This window comes from Crassostrea angulata, unplaced genomic scaffold (genome assembly GCF_025612915.1).
Source record: "Crassostrea angulata isolate pt1a10 unplaced genomic scaffold, ASM2561291v2 HiC_scaffold_77, whole genome shotgun sequence".
Classification (NCBI taxonomy): domain Eukaryota; kingdom Metazoa; phylum Mollusca; class Bivalvia; order Ostreida; family Ostreidae; genus Magallana; species Magallana angulata.
This window is the reverse complement of record NW_026441632.1, coordinates 8,279-34,925: the sequence shown is the minus strand read 5'-3', so window position 1 is coordinate 34,925 and position 26,647 is coordinate 8,279. Positions and strand designations below refer to the sequence as shown.

Sequence of the window (26,647 nt, the reverse complement as noted above, 5' to 3'; positions counted from 1 at the left end):
CAAACAAGGCTCGTGCCCTGTTTTTGTTTACAAAGGTTCAATATATCAGTAAAAATCTTTTTCCAGCTTACTTGTCTATTTTTTTTATTTTTTTTAAGCATAGATAAACAGTTCCTAACGTTTAGTACATTCATTTTTGGTTTAAGCCTGAAATTTTTACTTCAACGTTCAAAAAGTAAACAAATGCTTTGTTTACATAGCGAAGAATTTCAAGCTCTGTAACTCGCTTATAACTCGCTTATAACTCAACAAATGACACTCAGATTTCGGTTGCCTATTAAAAATGCCTTTCTGAAGCATTGTAAATTTAAAAATAGGAAAAATAATTTTTGACCAAAATCGTGACCATGCCCCTTTAAATACATGTACTAGTAGTCTGATTTATAAAATCATGCAAAACTCGCTCGACTTACAGTCAGTTCAAGCATAAATTTTACAACATACACCATAGCATAGCATTGAAATCTCATAGCATAGCATTGAAATTCCATTGCATTGCATTGGAATATCATACCATAGCATACAATCTCAGAATCTCATTCGTCATATTTTACCATAGCATACAACATGATTTTACTGGGTTTTAAATGGTTTCGCAGATTAGTGGTTAAATTTGGTTTTTCATCATTAAACTTCCAAATGAGTGGAACTCTTCTGTGTATGGAGGCGTTTTTATCAAAATCTCATTGCGTACCATAGTAGAGAAGCCCTTCATTTCATTTCTCATAGCATAGCATACAAATCTCATAGCATTGCATTGAAATCTCACAGCATATCATTAAAATCGCATACCATAGAATAGCATAAAATTGGAAAAGATATGCATGGAATGACTGTATCAACGGATTAAATGAGTTGTTGAAATACGAACTATTAAATGACGAAAGAGAAAATATTTTATAAAAAGAATAGCGATGACATGATACATTAATGTAAACAATTGTTGGTATTCTTCTTTCAAAACGTTATGCATTAACATTCTTGCATATTTTTTTTTCATTTTTTTAAACCTTCTTGTCGTTGTTTAAGAAAAATTCCTGGCATTCCGTAAAAAATACAAAACGAAAAGACCGCACGATTACTCACAGTAAACAATTAAAATTAATTTGTTTCTGATACATGCATGATTTCGCACGATACACGAACGATCACCCACGGTACGCGAGCAATTAAACAAGATTGGTTTATTAACAATAACGTTATAACTATTGAGCTTCTTTTCGTTTACTACTTTTTATTAAAAATACGCACATTATATATGTCGCAAATTTTGACTCTTATGCACGCAAAATTGTAGGTGCGTCCTTAAAAAAAATCCCCTTCGAAATTAATTCAATGACGAGACAAATAACCGGCAATCTCGTTTGCGTGACAAAAATAATGCTTACGTAATAACCTGCATACCAAAACATGATACTTGCTCTCTAATATTTAATTCAACCGCCTAGGACAGGTAAGATTAACATTGCATCGATATCGTCCCGGTTTTTAGAAGTTTATCTAAATTGTGTCGGCGCATATTGCTTCAGTTGGCGATTTATTTCTCGGACAGGTAAGACATAGATAACAAACGGGAGAAATTTGTCAGTTAATAAGAAAAGTTATAAAAAATTCGAAATTATGTTCACTAACATTGGTTTGATGTTTATAATAACTTTACATTTTGCAGTACTGGCTGGGGTAATATAACGTATGAAATTGCATTCGCAACATGGCAAACAGTTACCTTTCCTCTTCGATTCCATTAAATTCGCCCTATATCACATTCCCCGACTTGCTGAAAAGAAGAGCAAATGAAACACCAAACAAAGCTGCATATATATTTATTGACGAAGAGAAGAAAAAAACCGTTTTGACGTTTCAAGACCTTTACACAAAGGCTGTTAATTTTGCAAAAGCTTTGGTAAGTTTTGGATTCCAAAAAGGGGATACCATTGGTCTAAGTGGAAGAAATGTTCCCGAATGGCTGATTGCAAATTTTGGCATACAAATGGCAGGAGGGTGTGTTCTATGTCTACCATTTTGCTACAAATCAAGTGATCTTGTTAGGCTACTCAATAGTCTTGCACCTGTTAAAGCTTTGATAATAGATCCGGGTTTGGACGATGATAACTTAGAAACCGCTATGAAAATCACTAATCATGCATATTCTGATGGCAAAACAAGTTCTGATGATGTACCTACCCTGGAACATTTGATTCTTTTCAATCGAAGCAAAAAAGCATCAATTAAATGCACGGTGGACGATTTATGCACCAAAGAGTTTGAAGTTGACTTACCCCGACTCGACCCGGAGGATTTAGGACTCATTCTTCTGACATCAGGCAGCACGGGCATTTCAAAGGCAATTCCACATTCCCACCATGTATTAGTTATCATGTGCTGGCTTTTCGTGGGGATATCTGAATCAAATAACGATTCTGACATTTTCTATAGTGATAGGGCTTTCTTTTGGGGAGGCGGCTATCCCCAGTTTGAGATGGGATGTGGTGCAACCCGGGTTACCCTTTGCAATTCTTTGCAGTTTCCTTCAGCATTCGATGCAACTGAAGCTGTATGTGAGATAATCATGAACGAGAAGGCAACGTTAGCATACATGGTTCCTTCGATGCTAGAAATCATCCTGAAAAGAAAAATGCCTTTAAGAATCAACAAAATTATTACAGGCAGTTCTCCTGTTTTCTCATCTCTTTTAGAATGCATTGGGGAAATGTGCGATGAACTTCAGGTTGTCTATGGTATGACTGAAATTGCTGCAATTGCTTCTATGACGTTCAATGCAGAAAATAAAACAGGCTTGAATGGTCTATTGAGTCTCAGGCCCTTACCTGGGGTTGAAATGAAGGTTACGGATGACGAAAGATTTTTGCAACCGGTTGGAAAGAGAGGCAACATCTACATAAGAACAGTAAAAATATTTAATGGGTACCTTAACCATAAATGCCAACCTAGTTTGGAAGATTATTTGTTAAAAAGTGGTTGGATGTTTTCAGAAGATGGTGGTTATGTAACAGATGAGAATACCATCGTGGTTGAAGGTAGATTCAAAGATGTTATTGAAGTGTTAGGACGTAAGATATTTCCATATGAAATCGAAGACGTGATCAAATGTAATCCCAGTGTGCTCGACGTGATTGTAATTCCGGTTAAAGAGAAGGAGTCCGGAGATCGCCTTCCTGGTGCGGCAATTATCTACAAAAAAGGATGTGAAGAAACAAAGGAATGTATGCAGAACTTCATCAGAAAAGAGTTTAATATCACAAGGGAAAGCCGTATGTCAGAGATGATGTACGTTCCACAGATCATCCATATATTTCAGGAATTTCCCCTGATGAATAACGGAAAACCCGACAGACGTGGCATCAAGCAACTTATGCAAAAAAGCATTGATGAGACTAAATATGAATGCGTATTCTAGTACGAACGGCATATGATCTTTTCAAATGTACTTACCAGCGGACATCTGTATTTTAATCAAAAGTAGTGAAGTAATTTGAAATTCTTGCTCCAGCTACTGTGAAGTTACAAAATGTTTTGGGCCCATTTCCGTTGATTGCTTTAATTTTACAGGTACATGAATGTAAGGACGTAATTTTGTTTATTATCTTATACCTACAAAAGGAAATATGACTTTATAGCACTAATTTATTAATTCGTGGAAGATGTTAATTGGTGGATGCGAGGCACCCACGACTTCCACGGATACTGTACCACTACGAAATCTAATGATTCTGCAGTATATTCTGTGACTTTATGATAAAATATTTATCTTGCTGCATTGTGCAAAATCAATCAGTATGGGTATGTAATCGAATTTAACATTTGTTAATCAGTGTTTTGTCTAATACAACGCTTATTAGATATATTTTATTTACCAACAAATATAATCAGATTATACTTTATGCAGATGTGCATATCGAATGTTTAAAATGCAACGGGAGCGTATGTGCATAAAGCTTAAACACTTGCGATGATTATGATCACATTCTAAGAATTTCCTATAAAACAAGCAAAACTTACACAATGTTAAATGGTATTAGGCCAATTTGCAGAACGATCAAATAAATATGATTTTTAAGCGTAGGTTTCGAAGTTATTAAATAACCTCGCTTTTTTTTTTATCGCTGCCGTGTTTTTGCGAATCAAATGTATTGGATGGAGTAAGCCTTTTTATTCTGTGTCAAGATCACGTTGCTAATCTACCATGCTATTACATGTAGAACAACCGTAAGAAGCATGTAGGATTCAAACAAAAGACGTATAATTAAATGCATTTTTTAAATCTTCACTTAATATATAGTAGATATACCTGATTGGAAAATTCTCTCGATTTTCTAAGTGAACAATTGAAGCGCTCGTTATACACACTTCACTCAGACATTTACGCGAAACAATTACTGGTGTATTCAGATTTCTTTTATCTTTACAATCTATTCTATTTATGATATTTCTAGATATAATTATTAATTAGATAATTTGATTGTACAAATCGTATTTTCCAGGTTTTTTTTATTGCAATTAAATAAAGTATTTGGATGATACATTTATCAACTTTTTTTTCATTTGTTAAATAAAACAATTTGCCATAAAGTTTGACGAAACTTAAAAAAACAAAACAAACAGATAACAAGTAAGGTCCAAAATTGTCTGGGGTTATTTTAGGCACGTAGTGACGTGACATCTAGCAGGTACAATTGTTTACTTAGTTAATACATCGATAAGCAAAGAGGTCTTTACGAATATTGCGTAGTTTAGTTAACTGAGATAGGGTTTGCAACTGAAAATAGTCTTAAACAAACCAATAAAATAAAACAAGACTTTCTAAAATACCTGCTGGGGAAGAATAATCAAGGCAGTGTTTTCACGAACTCTGGTTTACGGTGGTTCACGAATTCATTAAAACAGCTACTTTACAGTCACTAATAATCAAAAACACCTACAAATTATATATTTTTGTCTTTGGCCGAGTTGATAAAAGCGATCAGAGACCCGATTTCATTAAAAAGTATTGTTTAAAACTTTTTAAATTATTCATAATAGACAAGAAGCCTTTATTAATTTCTCTTGTTAACGATTTTGAACAGGTAGTAAAATATTTTTTCCCTACATTTGACAAGTGGAGCCTTTGGTTTAGCTGATCAAAATTATACATATAATTACATGTAAGACATACTATCTTAAATGCATATGTATGCATACATAAACTATAAGGTCTTAGGAAGCAAACATCATTGTCTTCTGAGAACTTTATTATGTTGGAATTTTAACAAGATATGCAGATCAATAAATATATATTTTTTTTATTTTGACAGTTTTACATTCAAACTGCATTCCAGTTATGAAAGCTGATTCTGCTTCGAAAGGGAAAAAACACGCACTAACACACAGAAAATCCATTTTCTTTAATTTTTAGACAACAAACATATTCCATACATGTACCTTTGGGTAGCATATAGAACATCATAATGGGGGATTCTCAACGTTGATTAAATTTTGTTGTTCAGATAAAGCTTTTGGTTCGGTTTTAAATTGCCAATTCACTGGGAGCTTTTTCAAACAGCAGATTGTGAAAGGTGAGACTGCTAATACACTATCCTCAAGATCTAGGTCAGATCCAATCCTACAATGTTTCTGTCGGTATGGTTTACATGTACCTTTAAACATTCTCACAAATATTGTGGTTTCATTAATATTCAAGGGTATCAATTTTCGTGGATAAAGTGAAAATCACACATTCAAGGACACGTAAATTCGTCCCCAATGACCCTATCAATACAAAATGTTAGCTGAAATTGCACTTCGACGAACATTTAATTTCGTGGATGAATTCAACAACGGAATCCACGAAAATTGGTATTCAACGAATATTGATGAAACCACAGTATTGGATATCATTTAAATGGCAATCATTTTACTGCATGGCTTCAAAATAAAAAAAAAGGAACGAAAGAAGTGTAACAGGGGTTAAATTATGTGATTGTTTGAAACTGCCCCTCTTTGCTACATGTAATGGTAACTTGTATCTTTAAAAAAAAAACGAGACTGGGGCGCATCAACACATGTAGATAAGTTTAGATAAAGTAAAAAGACAATCTGTATGATATATGTTACATTGTAATACGGAGGTAATTCACTATATTTGTTCACTTTGACCTAATACGCTGCAAAGAAAGAAAATAAAATATGGATAAAACACGGTTAAATGAATTCAACTCTTTGTCGGCTATGTGTCGCTTTTCATATATTGTACGTAGAAAGAAAAGTAGTGTTGATTAAAGTAAGTGTATCGTTACATATTGACACTTTAAATGAAATGAATTTTATAAATCACTTTTTTTTTTAAATGTTAATTTATATGATAAACATTTTTATTTTATTATAAATTATGAAAATGAGCTTTTGTACTTTAATATATAAGCATTAGGAAACTAAATACCATACAGACCATTCAATGTCATTTTGGTAATTAGTACTGACCTATTACATGCACATGTATATTTGGATTGTCATATACATAATCGTGTCTGAATATGTATGATCTATCATTCAGAAAATCCATATTTTCGACCTTACATAAATTAAACGAAATGGACTCGCTGCATAATACTACCACATTACGTTCATTGTGAGCATTTCAGTGAATTCTATGTCTTGACTTTGTACAACCGCAATAACATTTCTAAATTCAGATTTTATTTTAGATTTATTGGCATGTACTTATTAAGGAAGTCTCTTCATGTTCTATATTAAGTAAATATGAATATATATTAAAAATATAACATTTTAAGGACAAACTTTTTTTTAAAACGTGGTTTATTCTTTAGAATTGCATTGAAACGTATACGTAAAAATCAAGTCCTTTGATTCCTGTAATGAAATATTATAAATCATGTTAAGTAACACAAAGTTGTTAACTACGGCGCATAAATAACGTTAAAAATTATATGAAAAAAAACGTTTCGATGCAAATTAAGAACAGATTTTAGACTCATATTAATATATTTTTTCTTCCTTGGTTTACGTTTTGATATGAAAAGATCAATAAAAAATATTTAAGTTGATATGATTAATAAAGTCTTGTTTTATTAAGACACAAATTGCTAGAGACATGGACACTTTTTGACTGAGTTTGTTGTTTGAATTTATTTCTACATGTCACATTAGTATCATGTGTGATATTTATACAGGAACCAAGTTTTTTTTCTAATATATATATATCGACCAGAAAAATGCAACCATAACGAATTTTCTTACATAATCAAGTCCTCAGCGTGATCACGTTATAAGAAGTGTCATGCTTAATAACATAATTCTAAATCTACGTGCTGCAGAAACCCATATAGAAAAGTATTGTCTCTATCATACAATAGTCGATTTGCATTAAAATAAACATTTTATTTTCGAAAAATAACACAACAAGTAAACACAAGGGAAAGACACTCGGCATCTCTGGTGCATTAAGCACACATTGGGTTATCGTTCGTTGTCTAACATCGAATATTTTTTTTTAGCTTGGATAAAATCGAACCTAATTGTCAAAAAACAACTCCAGTTTACGAGTGCTAAAATATTTGTGATAATGATGTGATACTTTTTTTTTTAAATCTATACTTTTATAAGAGGCATTTGTACTTTGTTAACACAATGATACAATGATAAACGCAATTTCCGAATCAAAAAATTTTAAACTGCATATATTCATACCATAGATAATATTCATTTATAAAGCGAAGCTGAAATTGAATGATATTTTTCCACCTGAAAAATTTATCCCGCGTTTTAACCAATTATTAAACTGAACATCAAAATAAAGCACAATAAAATTACTCTTTCGATTTGATGAAAACACGATAACGTCTTTATAAGAAACAACGTAAACGAGGGACCAACTGCTTTGTGTCAAGTTTATACGTTATAGCTACCCCCGAGACATGAAAAAAAAATGCGCAATTTTTACAAAAATTAGAATAAACAGATATTTCTGAAAGATACATACACGTAAAATTTAAACTTTTTTGGCAAATTACCGACCAGGATATAGATCTAAAGAAAGATTGACAAAAAGAGACAAAGGAATGACAGACACAAAGATACAGACGAAAAGATGTGCATGTAGATATACAGATACACATGTTTAAATAATAACAATTTACTGAGAGGATAATTTATATTGTATTTATTTTTTACGATACCATACAATTAAACCTAATGGATTGCTAAATACACATTTTGAGTAGTCACATCGCGATGCTGGTGTTCATTGTGTGGTGAATCACTGGCAACAGTTACTTCTTTGACATTTGTATCACATTCACTTTCAGTTTCTGGTGAATTTGATGCGTCATTTATTTCATGTTCATCAGGACAGCGTGACAGAGTACGTAGCGTCAATTTCATTTCATCCTGAAGTGATTCATATACCGGTTTTTCTTCTCGATCCCGATTTGTTTCCTCAGCTTTGAGGTATACGGTGTCAGTTGGTGTTTGATGGTTTGTGGTTCGAATTTGAACATGGTACGAATCTGTGTCGTTGTTATAGAACATTGTCATGGTTGCATTGCCTTCAAATATTTTATTTTTGCTTTGTTTAAATTTGGAACTAGCTAAATTACGATCGCCATCAGTGATAGAGACTGAATAGAAACGCCGAACAGCGTGTCTATAGAGTAAACAATTGATAACAATAACAATAACAACAAAGGAAAACCCTCCTGTACAGATATATATCACAATGTATCCGAAATCATTAGGAAGTATTTGTATATCGGAGCTTGTCGGGTTAAGTGGAGATGAATTTGTAAGATTTGAATCCATGCCTGATGAAAATCTAGTACTTTGGGTCGTTCCATTTTGATCGGGCTGCAAGTCTACAGATGATGTTCTCTGATCTAAAAGTTAAAAATGCACCGGTTATTGATTTATATTTACATGTTTCAGTGTCTTTGTGTGTGAAAACACTACGAATAGATTTTGTACTGTACAGTCAGATAAATTCAAATGACGTATTGTTGGGGCGCAAGCGAATTGCATAATAAAAAAGGAATGAAAATCACCTAAATATTTCAATATTTAAAATTTGATTGTACAATTGCTCAAAATCATATATATGTAAGTACAATGTAATAAGGAAACATTCTTTAATATTATGAGGTGATTATTTCGGTCGGGGCATGATCAAATCAATAATAACGGCTTCATCGGATTTGACCACGCTCCGACGAAAATTGTCACCTCACAATACTCAGAGAATGATTCCTTATTCCTCAAATTTTTACATGTCCCTAATGCATATTTAAGTATGTTATAAACACTAAATTTCAAACCCTTAATACACATTAATCTTTATAGTTGATTAATCATTTTTTTTCAAATGATACAGTTTTGTAAATTGTTACATTCAGCAAAAAGATTTTCAAATGGATGAAACTTACATAAACATCCAACTGACATATTACAGTACTGTCGTAAACATTCACACTCTCCGTTGCAGTTTTCACCATAATACGGATACAGACAGGGTTCTTCACAGTCAGCCCCATAGTAACCTATAGCACACTCTATAATAAAACATATCGTACAAATCAGAGTATACTTTACATTGCCTGAACAAACTGTCTGTTCTTCATGTATTCATAAAATGTACATACATAAGAAAAGTATTTTTGCGCTTCTTAATCGGTAATAAGATATAGGCCTATTTGTATCAAATTTGTTATAAAATATACTTTTACAACAAAGTAATATGTGTGCTCTTTCAAATTTCCTGAACTGTTTAGTTCAAAATTGCAGGAAATCAAAGTTTAATCGTTTTTAATTGATTAGATCTTTCTACGTCTATATATTTAGAATTCAAAGAGAACTATCAATACAATAAAGTAAAATGGTGTAGATACATGCAATTACTTTTACACGTTTGAAGTGCTTCGTTCCAAGTATATCCAGCACAACATCCGTTTTTCCTATCAAATAAAATAAAACCAAATTATTTCCCATATGCTATCTTGATTTGCAAAAGATAAACTAAAAAAAAACCGTAACAAATACTATACGAAGCAATGGAAGCAAAAACTTAATAATCATTAGAATCCATTGTGACTCAATTTTTTGTGGTATTCGTGGAATTTTTGGGTAGCACCCCTTCCCCCCCCCCCCCCCCCCACCCCCAACAAATTTGCGTCATCAAAGAAAACAAAGAACAAGAGCTAGTGAAACTGAAACAGACGAATCCATAGAAAATACATCCAAACTAGTCAGCAAAAATCCAAAATCTATGAAAATCTCCTCCCACGAATTTAAATGATCCCACAGTACTTGTTTATCTTTAGTTTTTTTATGTTTATTTTGCTACACTTAAGAATGATGCATCACGAGTTTTCTTTTTCAGTTTCTACATTATCATAATAAAATATTCAAAGTGTGTATGCCATACATGTATATTGGTTTTAGAAACGTAACATGTAAATCAATGGAGTCAGGTCGGAATTTTAGACAATCCGGCATTTAGGAGCAATATAAATATCTTTTTTAGTCTAAAATGTAAACAAATGACGATTAAAAGGATATGGTAACCGTCTAAAACATAAGTCTTAAAGTGAACGTTCTAATACAGTCGTATAACTGACTATATCAGTCGGTAGTCAATTACATAGCCACATTTTTTAAATTATAGATTCAGTTCCAATTGTGTATTAGGCAAATAATGTACAATATGATACATGCGACGTTAACCACGTAAAAAATGACAGTGCTATGTATAGAGGAATTTTGCCAAATTATTAATGTTGGACGTCTTTATGCTCTAATGAACTATATGTATATGGATTAGTACAGATTTAATGACAAATAAATAAATCATCAAGTTATGATTTACAAATAAATAGAAATGAATAGAAAAACAATAATCTAACCCTTTTTATTCATTATGATAATTTTTTGCACAAATGTCCTTTTGTAAACGTTAAACGCATGCATTAGATATAGCGATAGGTGTAATATTTGATGCAATGGTTGATGTGAATAATTGATTGTTAAAATACATTATCACCAGTAAATAATTTTAATCAAGGTCCATTTAATTTGAGTTTACTAACACGTTTTAGTAAAAATAAATCGAGTGTCAAAATAGTATGTTATTCAATAAACATAATTAAGTTCTTACCCATCACATAGTCTGCCAGCTCCTTGAGCAGCAGTCTCTAAAAACCCTGTATATCCAAAATATATTTGAAACGCTAGTAGGAGCCTCCAAAATGGCATTTCGAAAAAAAAATCTAGATGTAAGGTTTATTGAATTATTTTTTTTTATGTAAGTACTTTGTCTGCGGAAATTACATTCTAATGGTTTTCATTTTAATAATTTCCGGTTTGCATCGCATACATGTACATCATATCACATTTATAAATAGAGGAACAATTTAAGTACAAACTGTAATTCAAACCTCTCTCTTCTCTGTTCCGTTGTGAAAATTCAAGTCTTTTTTAGTTGGATCCCTAAATTGGGAACACAATCAACGCACTGTGAAATGGGTTCATTAATTTCGTTTAAATGCATAAACATTCCATTTAATTAAGAAGCACTGTTTAAGCTGAAGTTTTTGTGTGGCATGTTTTAAATGACATACTGGTACAGTGTCAACAATACCCAAATAAGCTTTTAAATCTTTCCTTCTTAACATATTCTATTTCAAAGAACTTAACATTTTTAAGCAAGAATGTATCAATTGTCGTCAGCGTTACTCATACATATCCTTATCCAAAGTTTCTGCAACATTCTGCAATATTTTATGACTGATAAGGCTTTAAATTGTTTCATGAATTAAAGTATGAACGATCATGCATATTTAAAGCTGATATTCTTGCCTTAAAATCCTTTCCATATCAACAGGTATTAAACGCTCTAAAACGAGTCTTGTACGAGAGCAGCACGCTATGCATTTGTTAAGCAAAGATAGCGTGTTTAGCGGACAGAAGTCGATAAATAAATATATTATTAAAGTACATCACATCTGTATTTGACATTCATCTTTGGTCTAAAATACAGTATAGTCAGATACATGAACCGATAACCTGCAGTTGTGTCTGATATTTGGAAAGCAAAATAAAAGATTATCCATCATCATGGTAAATCCTGCTTAATTTGCATGATAATAACAGTTCCAAAATAACCGCATCGCCTACTGTAAAGGTGTTATTTAAAGGTATTTAAATAATTTACCTGTACAAAAATAAATATGAAAGAAGTTTCTGTTTCGTTTTAAAGGAAATTCCAGCGAGTTTACCTTAAAAGTACATGAACTGCATGTGGCCAAGGTAAATAAGATTTGATTTGAGCTATGTATTTGTTTAAAACATTATTTCTTTCGAAGAAGTATGCAATTATTGTGACACAACATTGTCAATTTTCTTAACGTTTTTTATTGTAACCGCAATCAAAAACCTCATGAATTAATTAAATATTTTCTTTCAGTTTCGATTTGAATGGTAAAATTTCCAACATCCAGTTAGTAGATATCAATACATTTCAGAACGTGAAATGTATATTAAACTGTTGCTGGAAAAAATATATTTTTTTGTGTTTTAATGCTTGTTATAAAATTCTCATAAAAGAAAATTTGCAACACATTAAAGTATGTAATTTCGCTATTACATTGTATTTTCACATTGCTGCTATGTTATGACTATGAAAGGAATAAATATATTATACATTTTATCTAAACTTAACAATTTAATTTTAGTGGAAAAAATAATATACTTTTTTTTTTAAACATCTGTGAATTTACGTGGATTGTTTTTTTTTATTTAGTTTAAATCATGAAGGTGTCTTCGAAATCCATTAAAAAGTGTAAGCAGATAACCATGACAATTCCGATATTAGCCGTTGTGTGTTTTTTTAAGAGAGCTCAGGTGAAATCTCTCTCTCTCTCTCTCTCTCTCTCTCTCTCTCTCTCTCTCTCTCTCTCTCTCTCTGTGTGTGTGTAAGATAAATATAACAAACCTAATATAGATTTTGTGGGGAAACTATATGGATACAGGGTTTTCTTTAAGTAACTTGATTTGCGGCTAAGTAAAATGCCTTACACATATTGCTTATCGCTTAAATCTGGAAATTGTTTGCTAGGGACGATCTATCTCAACCTTCCTTTTTTCTTCGTTAGTTTTAAAATCACATTCTTGTCAAATCTAGCTGGACTTCGCGCGTGAAAAAACTTGATGGAATGACACGAGTAATAAGAATAGGAAACTAATATCATGATCGATGTTTCCTTTGTTAAGCTCAGCCTCCCTTAGTGTCGTTTTTGCGAAATTTCTGCGTTGACCATTCCATAGTAACGATCATGGTCATAATCAAATAAGACTCAATACCTTTCGACATTTTGCTGGGATTATATCAAAATGTTAGTTCAAAGTGAGCAGAAGAAAATTGATTTTTGATTGGTTTATTGTTTATAACAATGGATTGTTAAGTAATATTGTTAACCAATACGGAGAGTCATTGCTGCTGTCGGACCTGGCGTATACATTGTTTTAAATTATCTAAGAATATACAGTAATTTGAAGATTTAAACGAAATATGTCAACTAAAAAAAAAACAAATTACAAAAATACGCATTTTCAGAAATCTTTTAAAACTTTTCTTTTTTTAGTTTTCGGGGTTTTTTTTCAAGGGTTATTTCAAACTGTTCCATGTTTCAAATTTTAATAAGCTGAATATTCACATGCACTGTTTTTATACATCATTAAGGTTCAGACAGCATACTTGTGTGATATTGTTTGTTAGGTAGAGTTATCAAAGAATTAATGGCGTCTTCTAGCAAGATGATGGTTTTGAGCACATCATTGTTGATTATAACAAAATCGGAGTTGATAGAAGCACCATCAGCGGAACTGGACAGTTAGCAACCAACATGCAACTTACAAAAAGTCCTTACATTGTTTCCATGATAATTGCAAATCTAGCAGACACTGCATAGAAGGGCCAATACACAGTTTGTAGTCCAACATGAGATAACAAAAATAACGTCTTTAAATAATACAAATAATATAAATTTGTATGGGTACTTTTGTATACATGAACGTATACATTGTAAAGGTAGAGCTTCAAATACTGCTATCTTTTTTCTTTTTCAAGGATATCAATAATTCTAAATGCTGTGGAACATGCAAAATGATGCCGCTGTTTGGGATACAATCCTGCTGTATATAAATACCTCAGGGGCCCGTTTCACAAAACTATCTAATGACAAATATTTCTCTTAAGACCAAAATTTGTCATAAGTTTTTATCATAGCTGTTTCACAAAAGTGTCTTAACTTATGATAATCTTTAGATTGTTCAAAATCTTAAGACACCCAGATACCTCTCTTAAGTCAAATTTAAACATGGCGGCGGCCTATGTTTTGATAAGAAATAGGCAACTTATAAGGCGTGAGCGTGTATTCAGGGACAGAATCAACCCATTAGATTATATGGACGATTGTGACATATAAGAGAAGTTCCATTTGCCACGACATGGTATCTTTGACTTATGTAATGAGCTCAATGATCGTTTATAGCACCCGACCAAAAGATCACATGCCCTTCCAACGTAATTGCAAGTCATGGTTGCGCTTCGCTTTTATGCAAGTGGAAGGTTTCAAGCTGTATGTGCAGATATCTATGGTATAAGTAAAGCAAGCGTGTCCAGAATTATTTACGCTGCTACATCTTCTCTAGTTGCCTTAAGTCCTGTCTACATTAAATTTCCTTCTACTGACAGAGATATAAACAATACTATACTGGACTTCGCTCATATATATGCAATTTCCCAAATGTGATAGGGGCAATAGACGGGACACATATTCCTATTCAGGTACCTTCAACTCATGAGTATTTGTTTGTTAACAGAAAAAAACTTTCATTCAATAAATGTGATGGCAGTTTGCGATTCCAATTTGAAATTTTTGAATTTGGTAGCAAAGTGGCCTGGATCATCTCATGACGCATTTGTGTTCTCAAATTCTGTTTTGTGTCAAATGTTTGAGAATAGCAACATTAAGAAAGGTTGTCTAATTGGTGACAGTGCGTACCCGTTAAAGAATCACTTACTAACACCCGTCTTGAACCCAAGCAACCCCCATGAGGAGGCATACAATGATGACAACGCTAAAACCAGGGCCCCATTGAGCGAGCGTTTGGTGTCCTTTAAATGAGGTTCCGATGCATCGAGCGCTCCGGAGGGATCGACCCTACTTTTCCGGCCCGAGAGAGCTTGTGGAATCGTGACTGCTTGTGCGGTGCTACATCACATTTGCATAAAAAATAACGTCCATGTGCCCGAAAACATAAATAATTATCGTGTTTTTCAACAACCAGACAATGTTATATACCAAGGAGTAAACAATGACGGTGCTGAAGTTAAAAGAAGATTAATTCAAACTCGATTCTGAGAACTAAGTAATTGTCATCTTTTCTTTGAATATTGTGTTCATTCAAATTTTAATAAAATTTCATAACTGTTTCTTTTGCTTTATATACGGGTAATGATAAAGTAATAGTAATTTAAAGATATTTCATCATTTTAATGCGAGACATGCATTTGTATACAGGTATTTAGGAGGCCAAATGGTCAGTAAATTACAATTTTGAATTACTATAGAACAAATTAAGATTCTATGATTTCAAAATTATCATTTTATATTTTTGTAGATTTATCTTTCAAACATTCAGCCTCCTTTATAATCATCAATCAAAAAAAGAACACTATTTTCTTCACTGGTTTGTTTTTATTGTTCTTATCAAAAGAAAGTACAAAAACATATGGTATGTTATAAAGTATCCAGTAATGTTATTAAATATATATTTACACTGCAGCTTTCGTAAATAAATTCTTAACTTTACAATTTACTGATTACATTATGCAATCGCTACTATAATAACGATTAACGATTAACTTAAGATAAGTTAAAGTTATGACAGCTTTGTGAAACAGCTATGTCATATCTTATGATAATCATAAGTCAAATCTTATGACAATCTTAAGACGTGTCTTATGATAAATCTTATGACAGCTTTCTAAAACGGGTCCCAGACTTACAGATTATAAGATTTTGAATTGTAAAGCGGAAATCAACTTTACAATATGAATAAAATAAAGAACGTGCGTCTCTTTATGTTATGTAAAGCGTTTTGAATATGTGTTAATGTTACCAATAGATGAATATGTGCTTAAATAAAATAAAACATACTAACAGAAGTTTATCTTTTCAATATTTTGGCATCTTGTTCAGCGATTTACTTTTCAGTTGGATATAGTCCACTAGTGCATTTTCCATGGGCGGTAATGTTAACGTTAGGGTTCATAGCTCCAGCCCTAATTATCGTTCAGCAACGAAGGACCTCCTGAATGTAAACTCATCAAATTGTCTCTTTCCTGTTAAAATTTTGTGGTGTGGAGTCAGATTCGTTTTCCGGCAAAATGCATCTGTATTGAAAAACTCTGAAAATGAAAGTAAAAGTAGGGAATTTCAAAAGTTTGGAAAGGGTTTACATCAAACAATTTCAATTCTTTTCTTCAAATGATAATTCAATTTTGGCGCTTGCTTTTAAAATTACAAATCATCTTTTCTTACATGTGTCAAGCATTTTGATTTAAAATGTCCCTAAACATGTTGTACACTCTGCAAGTATAGGAACTATTTTGTTTAAAGGCACTACCTTGTTTTCTTAACTATTCTAAAAATAGTTAGAGGGATATACCCAGTTAGAAAAGCTTTGTCCCCGAAAATGCATTGTTATATATTTTGTTTATATTTAGGTGCTTTATTAAACCATATTGTTAAAAAAATTCATTAACGGAGATCCAAGTCTAAAACTGAATAAGATGAGGTCACCAGAGCTCGTACACAACAAAGAGCACACGGCGGGTTCGACTGGTCAATGGCAACATATCCTACCTCTATCTATTTGGAGGTAGAATTGAAATTGAAATTCTATTATGGTCAATGGCAACATATCCTACCTCTATCTTTTTGGAGGTCCGTGTCGCTCTGCTTTGAGTTTTTATTTCGTTTATGGATTTTTGAGATGGTTGACGGTTTGTTATTGTCGTTTTTTCATTCTATTTCAAAATCAATACGCATATGCTATTTCAATTGAACAATTGGTGAAAGAAAACATGAGAAACTTAACAGAACCGCATAATGTTGTACATGCAGTGATTATGACATGTTTAAATGCAATAAATGGCAGGGTTTAAAAAATTCACAAAATAATAATGTGAAGGTGTATAACTCAAATAAAAGTTATCACATCAAAATTCCATGTAAGTATAATATCTATTAATTTATCATTTCAAACTACAGACTTTCGTGAAACTGTACATGTACTTCGTGGTTCGAGAGGAGCTGCACTAAAAATATATATAAGTGCTGTAATCAATAAAGGCGTACCTCTAACGTTACAGGGGGAAAACATTTCGTTAAAATAATGAAATCTAATTATCCTCTATATTTGCAAATTTAATCAGTACATATTAAGTCATCATCAACTACCATTTTCCTTGTAACTCTATTTAGTAGTTACCGAGGATTTGCGTTGAATAAGTGCTTTATTACAATAACTTGAAATAATTGTTTTTAAAAAGGCAACATTCCTCGAAAATCAATGAACACGAGCTTTCTTGTGAATCTGCAAATATATATGAATTTTGTTCTTGTAACCTACATCACTGCTGAAATATTTTACACCGTTTAAAAATTTTAAAGGATTGTGCTGAAAAAAAAAACCATTACTCTTTTCAAAAAATACAAAAGGCCACGTTCCTAAAAAAATAATAGTAGCCGATTTTTCAATTGAAAGGCACATTTGAACATTCTGTAATACTACGTTTCTTTAACTAACTGACTTTCTTACATATGAGTCATGAACGATTTATTCCGGCGACTTGTTGCGTATGGTATACTAAAAAAGAAATAATATACATGTATTCTACTGAAAATAGTATATAATGGTATATAAATAGTATTTTAACTAAACATTTAATCAATATTAAAAATATTCTGTAACATCGAATTTATACAGAGGCTAACAGCTCCCTCTGATTAATGAATGCAACGCGCTATTTGAAATTAAGGGGAACCCTGTATACACATATTAAACAGCAAATACAATGTCTATATTGTATGATAAAAGCAAATTACATGACTGTATCGAAGAAATTTTATTTTTTCCCATTTTCATTAAAGTTTTTACATTATGTTATGATGTGTTATACTTGTTTTGTTCTTTACACTGGATGAAATATCTGGTTTCAGCACTGCGGAAACCCTTTGGAAACTCTGCGGAAACTTAAGGTTACTTTAAGTTTCCGACAGGTTTCAGCACCGAAACTTCAAGTTTCATTAAGTTTCCGCAGTGCTGAAACTTAGGCTGTCCATGAATCCAAATGGTTTCCGCAACGGAAACTTACTGAAACTTGAAGTTTCTGCATAGTTTCAATCTCCATATACGTTTGGGATACATATTGTTTACAAATGGTTTCCGCGACGGAAACTTACTGAAACTTGAAGTTTCTGCATAGTTTCAACCTCCATATACAATTGGGAAACATATTGTTTACAAAGGGTTTCCGCAACTGAAACTTACTGAAACTTTTTATATTTTTGCTTTCACAAAAGCTGAGCAAGGTTTCTACTTTATGTAAAAACAAAACAATTTCAAACAGTTCCAAATTTATTTTGTTCAAAAATCTGAAATTGTTTCCAATAATAAATAAAATACAGCCAAGATACAATAATGGAGAAACATCCATATGGCAATTCCCTTATTAGGGACTTTTATTTAAAAAATGATAAAACTGCACAAGAAAAAAAACTCCCATAGAAATCTTTACATTTGTATTTTTTTCATCTCGATTAAATGCCTATAAAATCTCCCTTTAAAAATGCAACAAAGATCTTACTTTTTTTAAAAATATGAATGCAATTTACAAAATAACTGCACGTACATGAATAAACAAAGAAAACTTCACTGTTACATGAACATGGTACACTTGTCTCAATTTGTTTTGAACTACAATGAATATGTACACCATAAAATATTTTTGAAAAGTCTAAAGTATCCATCTTTAAAAAAAAAATACACTACAAGATAGTAGTTGACTATAGAGGTATGACCCAGATTTGATTTGAATATGTCAATAAATTCTAAAATGAGGTCAAAGTGACCCACTTACAAGTTGGGATAAACCTTTTCTTTGTTAGTAATATAATCTAATGTTTTACAATAGAACAGGATTTGATATCATTTTTTTGATAATCCATTAAGTCCAAAGTGAACTTTTCATTTCCACCCATGATGTACCAACTGATCAGATTTTAATATCATAAGCCTGTCAGTATTTAATAGATGATCCAGAGGGAGATATGAAAAGCTTGTTGGCCAATAAAAAGCTAACAATGGAGCAGTCTGTCAAATCATGTGCAAAAATATGATGTACACATTTAATTAATTATGCTGATTGCAACACACTTCATTCCTGATGAATATTCTTCTTTACACACGGTTTACCTTCCTACATTTCACTACTTTACCTACATTAATATTTTTAAATCCAAGACATGAAGTAAAATATACATTGTTTATATATGACAAGTATTACTACATGTACATGTACTTGCTTTTTGTAGCATGAATGTATAAAATACAAAGTATCACACAGATCATTCACCTTACAATTCTCATCAATACCAGCATTTTACTTATGATATAAAAGCTAATTCCAATTATATATTAGTTACATAACACAGATTGAAATAAAACCCACATGGAAACAACTTTCCATTCAAGTAATTTTGTTATATAAAAATTGTAATACATGGGGTATATGTTGTCTTTATATATTTTCATATACGACATAATTGAATATTGTTTGGTGTATTTTATCATTTTTATGACCCATGCATTCATCTCCTAATGCAGTGTTTTTACATTTAAGATTGGTTTCTTAATTTTTCATATATTGCTGCAAATAAAAACTAAGTTATCAATAAATGTTTAAACAAAGAAAATGGAAAAAAAAAGTAGTTAACACTTATCAACTTGGAGGTGTGAGGATATATGTTACATGGAGTCTAATATTTTATGCAATATTTGCAAATATAACAAATTATTTAAGAAAATGAAAGTTAATATCTGCAAGGTCTAATCAATCATTTAATAAGTCAAACCATGTGATTTTCTAAGATTCTAGCTTACAGACAGACATTGTAATATACTGGTATTTGATCATATAAAAAAAGTACTTTTATAGTTTAAAAGTTTTTTGAAATGAGAATACTTTACAGTTAAAAAGTCTTGTTCTGCAGAGGTTTAGTCGGGTCGTAGAGATGTGTCCATTCGAATCAATAAGGAGTGTCCTTGGCTGTTGTTGATATAACCCGAGTCGTAGTTTATGGAAATAGGCCTTTTTGGGGGACTTTCGAGCATTGTCCAGACCGGTGAAGCACTCATATGATCACATCATGGCTACAGCAGACTTAGTAGTTCTGGACAGTGGTAGCATTAAAATTCTTCCTCTTGCGATGAACTTGTTCCTTTCACTGGGCTGTACTTTATGTCTGTCTATTTATCTTAAACATGAATAATAAAGTTTCATTTAGATTTTTAAACAATAAACATAAGTCATTCAGCCTAACATGTAATAAAAGCATTCTGAATAAAATTCTGAATACAGAAGCTACTATGCAGTTGCCAGTTACTGTTTAAACTATGTCATATAATGACTACAGTAGTATCTGGTCTAAAATGTTTCATTATATGTTTGAAGCTATGTTATTTTCATTTTGATTCAATTATTGTTTGTTGAACAATGGAAAAACTTATCAACAATAAGTGTGTTTCAACCCCCCCCCCCCCCCCCCCCAACAACCTCCTTTTCAAGAACTTAGAGCTGGATTTCCCCAAAATTACTACAGTTGATTATAAACATCCAACACATGTATAAGTTAATGGTGAAAATAATCAATTTCAAAGCAATACCTTGCGTTCACATCGTCCAGCTGGTCAAAACATTCACCCGAATCACCGAACAGAGGATGCAACTAATCACCGGAAACATTGACTTTGTTTGCTGTCAATGCTGAAAAAGAAAAACGTGAAAGATTTCATTTTCCGGATTTAATTCATAAATTTTTTTCGTTACATTTAGAGTTTGTAAATTGTATAATGTGCGAAAGATTCATTGTTCGTCTTGTTTACCAACCAAGCATTCATATATTAGGGACGTTTATATAATTATATATGTGTATACCCTGGATAATCTTGATTATCATGCATATAAAGTTGGTTAATGCATGGTTAACTTGGTCAAAACGTATATTTAAAAGAGATACGGTAATAAAAATTAAAACGCCGAACAAAGTTTGAAAAAATGACGCCATCTTGATTTGATGGCGCGAGATCTCGTTTACAAATGAGAGATAAATTAGAGCCTTGAAAATGTGATTGATAGTATCTATATTGTGATTTAATTTACCTTGACATGAATTCTTCCTTTCTGCATTATCTCCTTGTTGTAGAGGCTATTAATGCTTCTCAATTCTCCATTTTACATCAGCACCTTCTTGTCCATTTTAACCTTCGCTCGGAATCATAAAGTGCGCCAATACTGACCAATCAGAACCCGCTAAATCTTGGAAAATTGCATCTTGGGATAGTTTAAAATGAATAATGTTTAATCAAAATTATGATTTTTTACCGAATAGTATACTTTTTACATGTATATTTATTTTAAATAGAAACTGTCGGAGTCAGTATTTCCTGGTTAAATACGACAAAGTATTGGCGTGTGTTTGTTACAAGTTGTATTTGTAACACGTGATTAACCCCCCAAAAAATGGCCGACCGTTTGTTTACAAATGTCTAATGAAATTAACCAAGTTTTAATGAGACATATGTATCAGATTTTGTCTTTAACTATATTTTATTTACATGTACTGATGATTTTGCCAAACTAATCTGATAGAGCCATATATAGTTTACTGACAAGTTATATAGTCTTGACTTGTCCAATTTTCACTGCGATTCTAAGCACGGTCATATTCTTATTCAAAATATAGAGGTGTGAAAATATTATGTTCATCACAGAGCAGGTTCTGCATGAACACACAGAAATCACAAATATAATTAGATGCCGATCAATTAACGGGGTCCGGTTAACAGCGTTCACCCGTACGGTGAATTTACAACTACGATGAATTGATGGCAATTATTTTACAGTTACACATGTGCACTGATTGGTCATGCGATGAACAGTACGTTAAGAATACTTATGAAATTAAAATACAAACGCGTTAAACAAGCCGGGAAGTAAGACGTACACGTCGGACTGATATATAAACACAATATAATTTCAATTATTTGGTATACTTTCTACATCAAATGTATACGAACGTATAATCAAATTTTAAAAATGGGATAAAAATCACGTGCACCACATGGCTTGTGCTGGATTTTAAACCGATTTTGTTATATAACGTATAACTTCAGTAAAATAATAAATAATGCTTATTATAACTTATAACAGAAACATGTGCATGTTTCATAAACATGTAACAATATCTGTGTTTACACTACAGAAAGTAAATACAAAGTATAGAAATGCACGAATCACATAGGCGTCGAACCGGGGGAGGGGGGGGCAGGGGGGGGGGGGGGGGGGGGGCTTAGTGCAAAGTTAGACTTAACCAATAGGCATATAGCCCCCCCCCCCCCCACTTTTTCACGCCGGAAATGTAATTGTTCCTAAATTTACCTTGAAAGATTGAGAAGTTGGAGTAATAGGCATACTAGCCCCCCCCCCCCCCCCCCCCCGACACGGATTAGGAATTTCATGATTTTGGGGAAAAAAATTTGGGTAGGGAAATTTATTTTCGGAAGTATATAGTATAGGTATACACCACCCCCCCCCCCCCCACGGACTAGGATTTTCATGATTTTGGAAATTAGGGTTTTTAGGGTTTTTCCTCAATATTTCTGAGGATTAGTCTAGCCCCCCCCCCCCACTTTCAATTTGCTTCCGACGCCAGTGAATCATAATACAGTCATACATGCAGTAAAGTCTGAAATGCATGTAAATAATTAAACAATTATTATATTAGACTCAAACTCCAAGTGGGTTTTACTTGTTATTATCAACTGTAGAATTTTTAAAAAAAATTCCTGTGTACATGTGTTGGCGTGGTAGTAAAAAAGAAATGAATTAGCTCTAAACTTCAGGTTGTACGAATATATTTGGTACGATTTGTAAAAATTTACAACGACTTTACCTTAATTTGTTTGTTTAATTAGTTACTGTACCTCAAGGTTCATTCAAATGATAACTAAATGATTTAAGAAGGAGTCTTACAAAATAGGTATATTAATTTATTTTACTAAATAATTATAATTTACTTATCAGTTTTACTAACTCAGGTACACACAAATTGAAAAAAAATTCCCGCCGGGCTCCAGTTATAAACTCACGCTTCGTACTGTGTATATGTTATGTAACAGTCTTTTGTTCACTCCTGACAGAAAAAACCCTGCAATCCACACAGAATATACAGGAAAATCACAGAGGAGGTCACCTGGACAAAGAATGTATACACATGTATACACGTGCCCGAGTACCTAAGATTAATGATTTCATCATATGCATTAAACAAGATCAGACATCAGTTTTTCTTTTCAAATTCAATTAATTACTTAGTAAGGTTCTTAATCGCCTTATTTGCCACATTTGAAGATAGTTACATGTATACATATAGTTTCAGTCACGCTGAAACCTTACTATACATTTTAGTATGTACGGATTCATTATCATTAGGCTAGAATTAAACTTAAACCTTTTTGAAAATAAATGATATCACTATTAAATTTAAATCAATTTTTAGTAATAGTTTCAGCAATGCGTAAACCATTTGGAATCTTAAACTTAAAGTTTCAGCATACTGAAACCTAGCGGAAATGTTCTGAAACTGATTGATATTTCCATTGTAATTTACACAATTTTTCACATGATTCAAATTTACTATAGTAGTTTCCGCATTGCGGAAACCATCAGGAATCTTAACTTAAAGTTTCAGCATACTGAAACCTAGCGGAAATGTTCTGAAACTGATTGATATTTCCATTGTAATTTACACAATTTTTCACATGATTCAAATTTACTATAGTAGTTTCCGCATTGCGGAAACCATCAGGAATCTTAACTTAAAGTTTCAGCATACTGAAACCTAGCGGAAATGTTCTGAAACTGATTGATATTTCCATAATAATTTACACAACTATTCACACGATTCAAATTTAGTTTCCGCATTGCGGAAACCATCAGGAATCTTAGACTAAAGTTTCTGCTGACTGAAACCTAACGGATACTTGCTGAATCGATATAATGGTTTCCGCATTGCGGAAACTATACATGAAACTTCAACTTCAAGTTTCAGCAAGGTTTCCATATAGTTTCAGTTTTGCTGAAACTTGATTTTTCATCCAGTGTTAGGCCGATTCTGAAGAAATAACCTCCTCCTGTTACGCAGCAAAAATACAAATTGAGGATAGTTGTCCATCAACTAGGTCTGGATGGATCCATCAAGCAAAACTGAAGCAGTGCTCAAACATTGTTTTACCGTGTCAAAAACAGTTCATTTTGGAGTATCATTGTTTGCCAAACACTTGGCAGAATCGAACCATATCCGTTTGTACACTGCCTAAATTCATAAATGGTAAATCGTTGTATAATATGTTAAAAGCAAATGCAAAAGAAAATGTGCATTCAATTTAATAATAAACGGTGCGTAAAATTCAAAGTAAATAGTATACGTTTTTGTCTCAGATATGGTATATAGTAAAATAACATATATATTTTTTTTATGTGAAAGAAAAACACGAATAAAAGAAAACGATATAGTTAATCACGCAAACAATGTTATAAAATGTTATTTGGAATCAAAACTGTTAATCCAATGCTTTCAATTTTATAAGAGCGATAGTTACATGTACTTGGTCTTATAGAAGTCGTATTTAATATTTAAATCAAACAGACAAAAATGTATATCGTTAACAATGTGTTTCAACACTTTAGGCCACAAGTGTGCAGAATTCAACCTTGGAGGAAATAGCATACAGCCTCTTTATGAAACAAACTGTGGGCAATACATCCCTCCATGTCCATTCCGATATTGTTCCTTGGTCGCTTATAAATGTAGGCAATGAATTATTTGACTAAATATGTATGTCAAATTAATCAATGAAGCATTAATATACAAAATTTGATAAATTTTAAGATTTTTCGCGATTGTTATATTTTTTTTTCAAAATTGAAGTCCAAATGTGCTATTTACTGAAAAACAGTAAAATGACTGAGGGAAGTATCGAATTTGATCGGAAAGACGATGGGACTAAAGAAGAGAGTAGTGTAGACAGTGTGTGGTAAATTTTTAAGATGTTGAATTTAACTAGAATAAAGCTTGATGTGGAATTAAAACTCCCCTACACATGAATAATTATTGTGTAAAAGTTACTATATTGGTATTGAATCCTTTAATATTACTAAATATATCTACATTGTGTGTTTCTTTAACGCCCTCTTCTCTTTTGTAGGTCAAATTTTAAATTTCCGTGGCCTTTTGTCGTATTAGTTGTATTTCTATCGGTCGGACTTGGAGTACATTGCGTATGGAGAAAATTATTTGGCAAACAACATCGTTCTAGTAAAAATAGGATTTTCAGTAAGTATAAACCTCTCAGACTAAACTCTCTCTAGTAATCATATTTTTGACATTCAAATTTCACATTTTTTAAAAGAAAACAATACCATTTTATAATAAAATATTAACAGTATAACATAATAAGTTATTCATTGTTGTCTTTATAGATTATCATAATGGCATAGTAGCTACGGCTGTTGTCACAGAGAATTTGTCATTAACATTGGTCGAATAGAATGGTCATCTACACGTAGTTTAAAGAACTATCTGTATTAAACGCGCATACATGTATTTTATCAAACCCAAACACTTCCTCAAGTTTAGTAATTATCTACATTACATGTGACTGACCGAATATCGTGCTATCTTACACATAACCTCTATTTTTTTTTTCAATGTTCTTACTCACCTCTATTGTGTATAAATTGTATATACGACTATCAGTGATGATGTCATCGAGTAGGGGCACACCTTAAGTGTAAAGTTGGACGTGTTTATGTGATGAATACATTTCACATGCAAATTTACTGCTTTTTCAAATCAATTGTTAATGAGAGATTATGCATACATGTACATGTCATTAGTTGATTAACATAACTGAAAGAGTAGTCGTCATGTTTGTACTTGATATACTTTATACAACAGATTTTTTTAAAATACAAAATGCTCTTAAAATAGTGTTGTACTTTGTACTGAAAAATTTGAATTAAACATTTATTATATATATATATATATATATATATATATATATATATATATATATATATATATATATATATATATATATATATGTGTGTGTGTGTGTGTGTGTGTGTGTGTGTGTGTGTGTGTGTGTGTGTGTGTGTGTGTGTGTGTGTGAGAATGGGTTCTAGAAGAATGGGTTCCAGAGGTTGTGAATTCAAGCCTCGGTCGAAGCGGAAGGT

At 32.1% G+C, this 26,647-nt stretch overlaps 3 protein-coding genes and 1 long non-coding RNA gene across 5 annotated transcripts; 2 read left to right on the top strand and 2 right to left on the bottom strand.

The window, feature by feature from the left end:
* The first annotated feature begins 1,434 nt into the window (after window positions 1-1,434).
* LOC128169012 (uncharacterized) lies at window positions 1,435-3,625 on the top strand. The gene is made up of 2 exons (XM_052835184.1): window positions 1,435-1,552; window positions 1,670-3,625. Exon 2 carries the CDS (start codon window positions 1,712-1,714, stop codon window positions 3,416-3,418), a length of 1,707 nt encoding a protein of 568 aa, XP_052691144.1. The 5' UTR covers window positions 1,435-1,552; window positions 1,670-1,711; the 3' UTR covers window positions 3,419-3,625.
* A 4,357-nt stretch (window positions 3,626-7,982) lies between these two features.
* On the bottom strand, window positions 7,983-11,599 carry LOC128169005 (uncharacterized). Of its 2 annotated transcripts, XM_052835179.1 has the most exons (4): window positions 11,159-11,599; window positions 9,904-9,959; window positions 9,432-9,557; window positions 7,984-8,888 (listed from the first exon to the last, which is right to left on the bottom strand). In XM_052835179.1, exons 1-4 carry the CDS (start codon window positions 11,254-11,256, stop codon window positions 8,206-8,208), a joined length of 963 nt encoding a protein of 320 aa, XP_052691139.1. In that variant the 5' UTR covers window positions 11,257-11,599; the 3' UTR covers window positions 7,984-8,205. The 2 variants fall into 2 exon arrangements, with proteins under 2 accessions (XP_052691140.1, XP_052691139.1); XM_052835180.1 differs by lacking the exon at window positions 9,904-9,959 and having other exon boundaries at window positions 7,983-8,888; window positions 11,159-11,267.
* Window positions 11,600-12,267: 668 nt separating this feature from the next.
* LOC128169008 (uncharacterized) lies at window positions 12,268-26,292 on the top strand. Its single transcript, XM_052835182.1, has 7 exons — window positions 12,268-12,309; window positions 12,803-12,903; window positions 24,518-24,740; window positions 25,100-25,219; window positions 25,341-25,446; window positions 25,618-25,745; window positions 25,892-26,292. Exons 2-7 carry the CDS (start codon window positions 12,811-12,813, stop codon window positions 25,957-25,959), a joined length of 738 nt encoding a protein of 245 aa, XP_052691142.1. The 5' UTR covers window positions 12,268-12,309; window positions 12,803-12,810; the 3' UTR covers window positions 25,960-26,292.
* On the bottom strand, window positions 18,369-21,689 carry LOC128169009 (uncharacterized). The gene is made up of 3 exons (XR_008241488.1): window positions 21,512-21,689; window positions 21,016-21,115; window positions 18,369-20,606 (listed from the first exon to the last, which is right to left on the bottom strand). It is a non-coding gene; the product is annotated as an uncharacterized LOC128169009 (long non-coding RNA).
* Window positions 26,293-26,647: the final 355 nt, after the last annotated feature.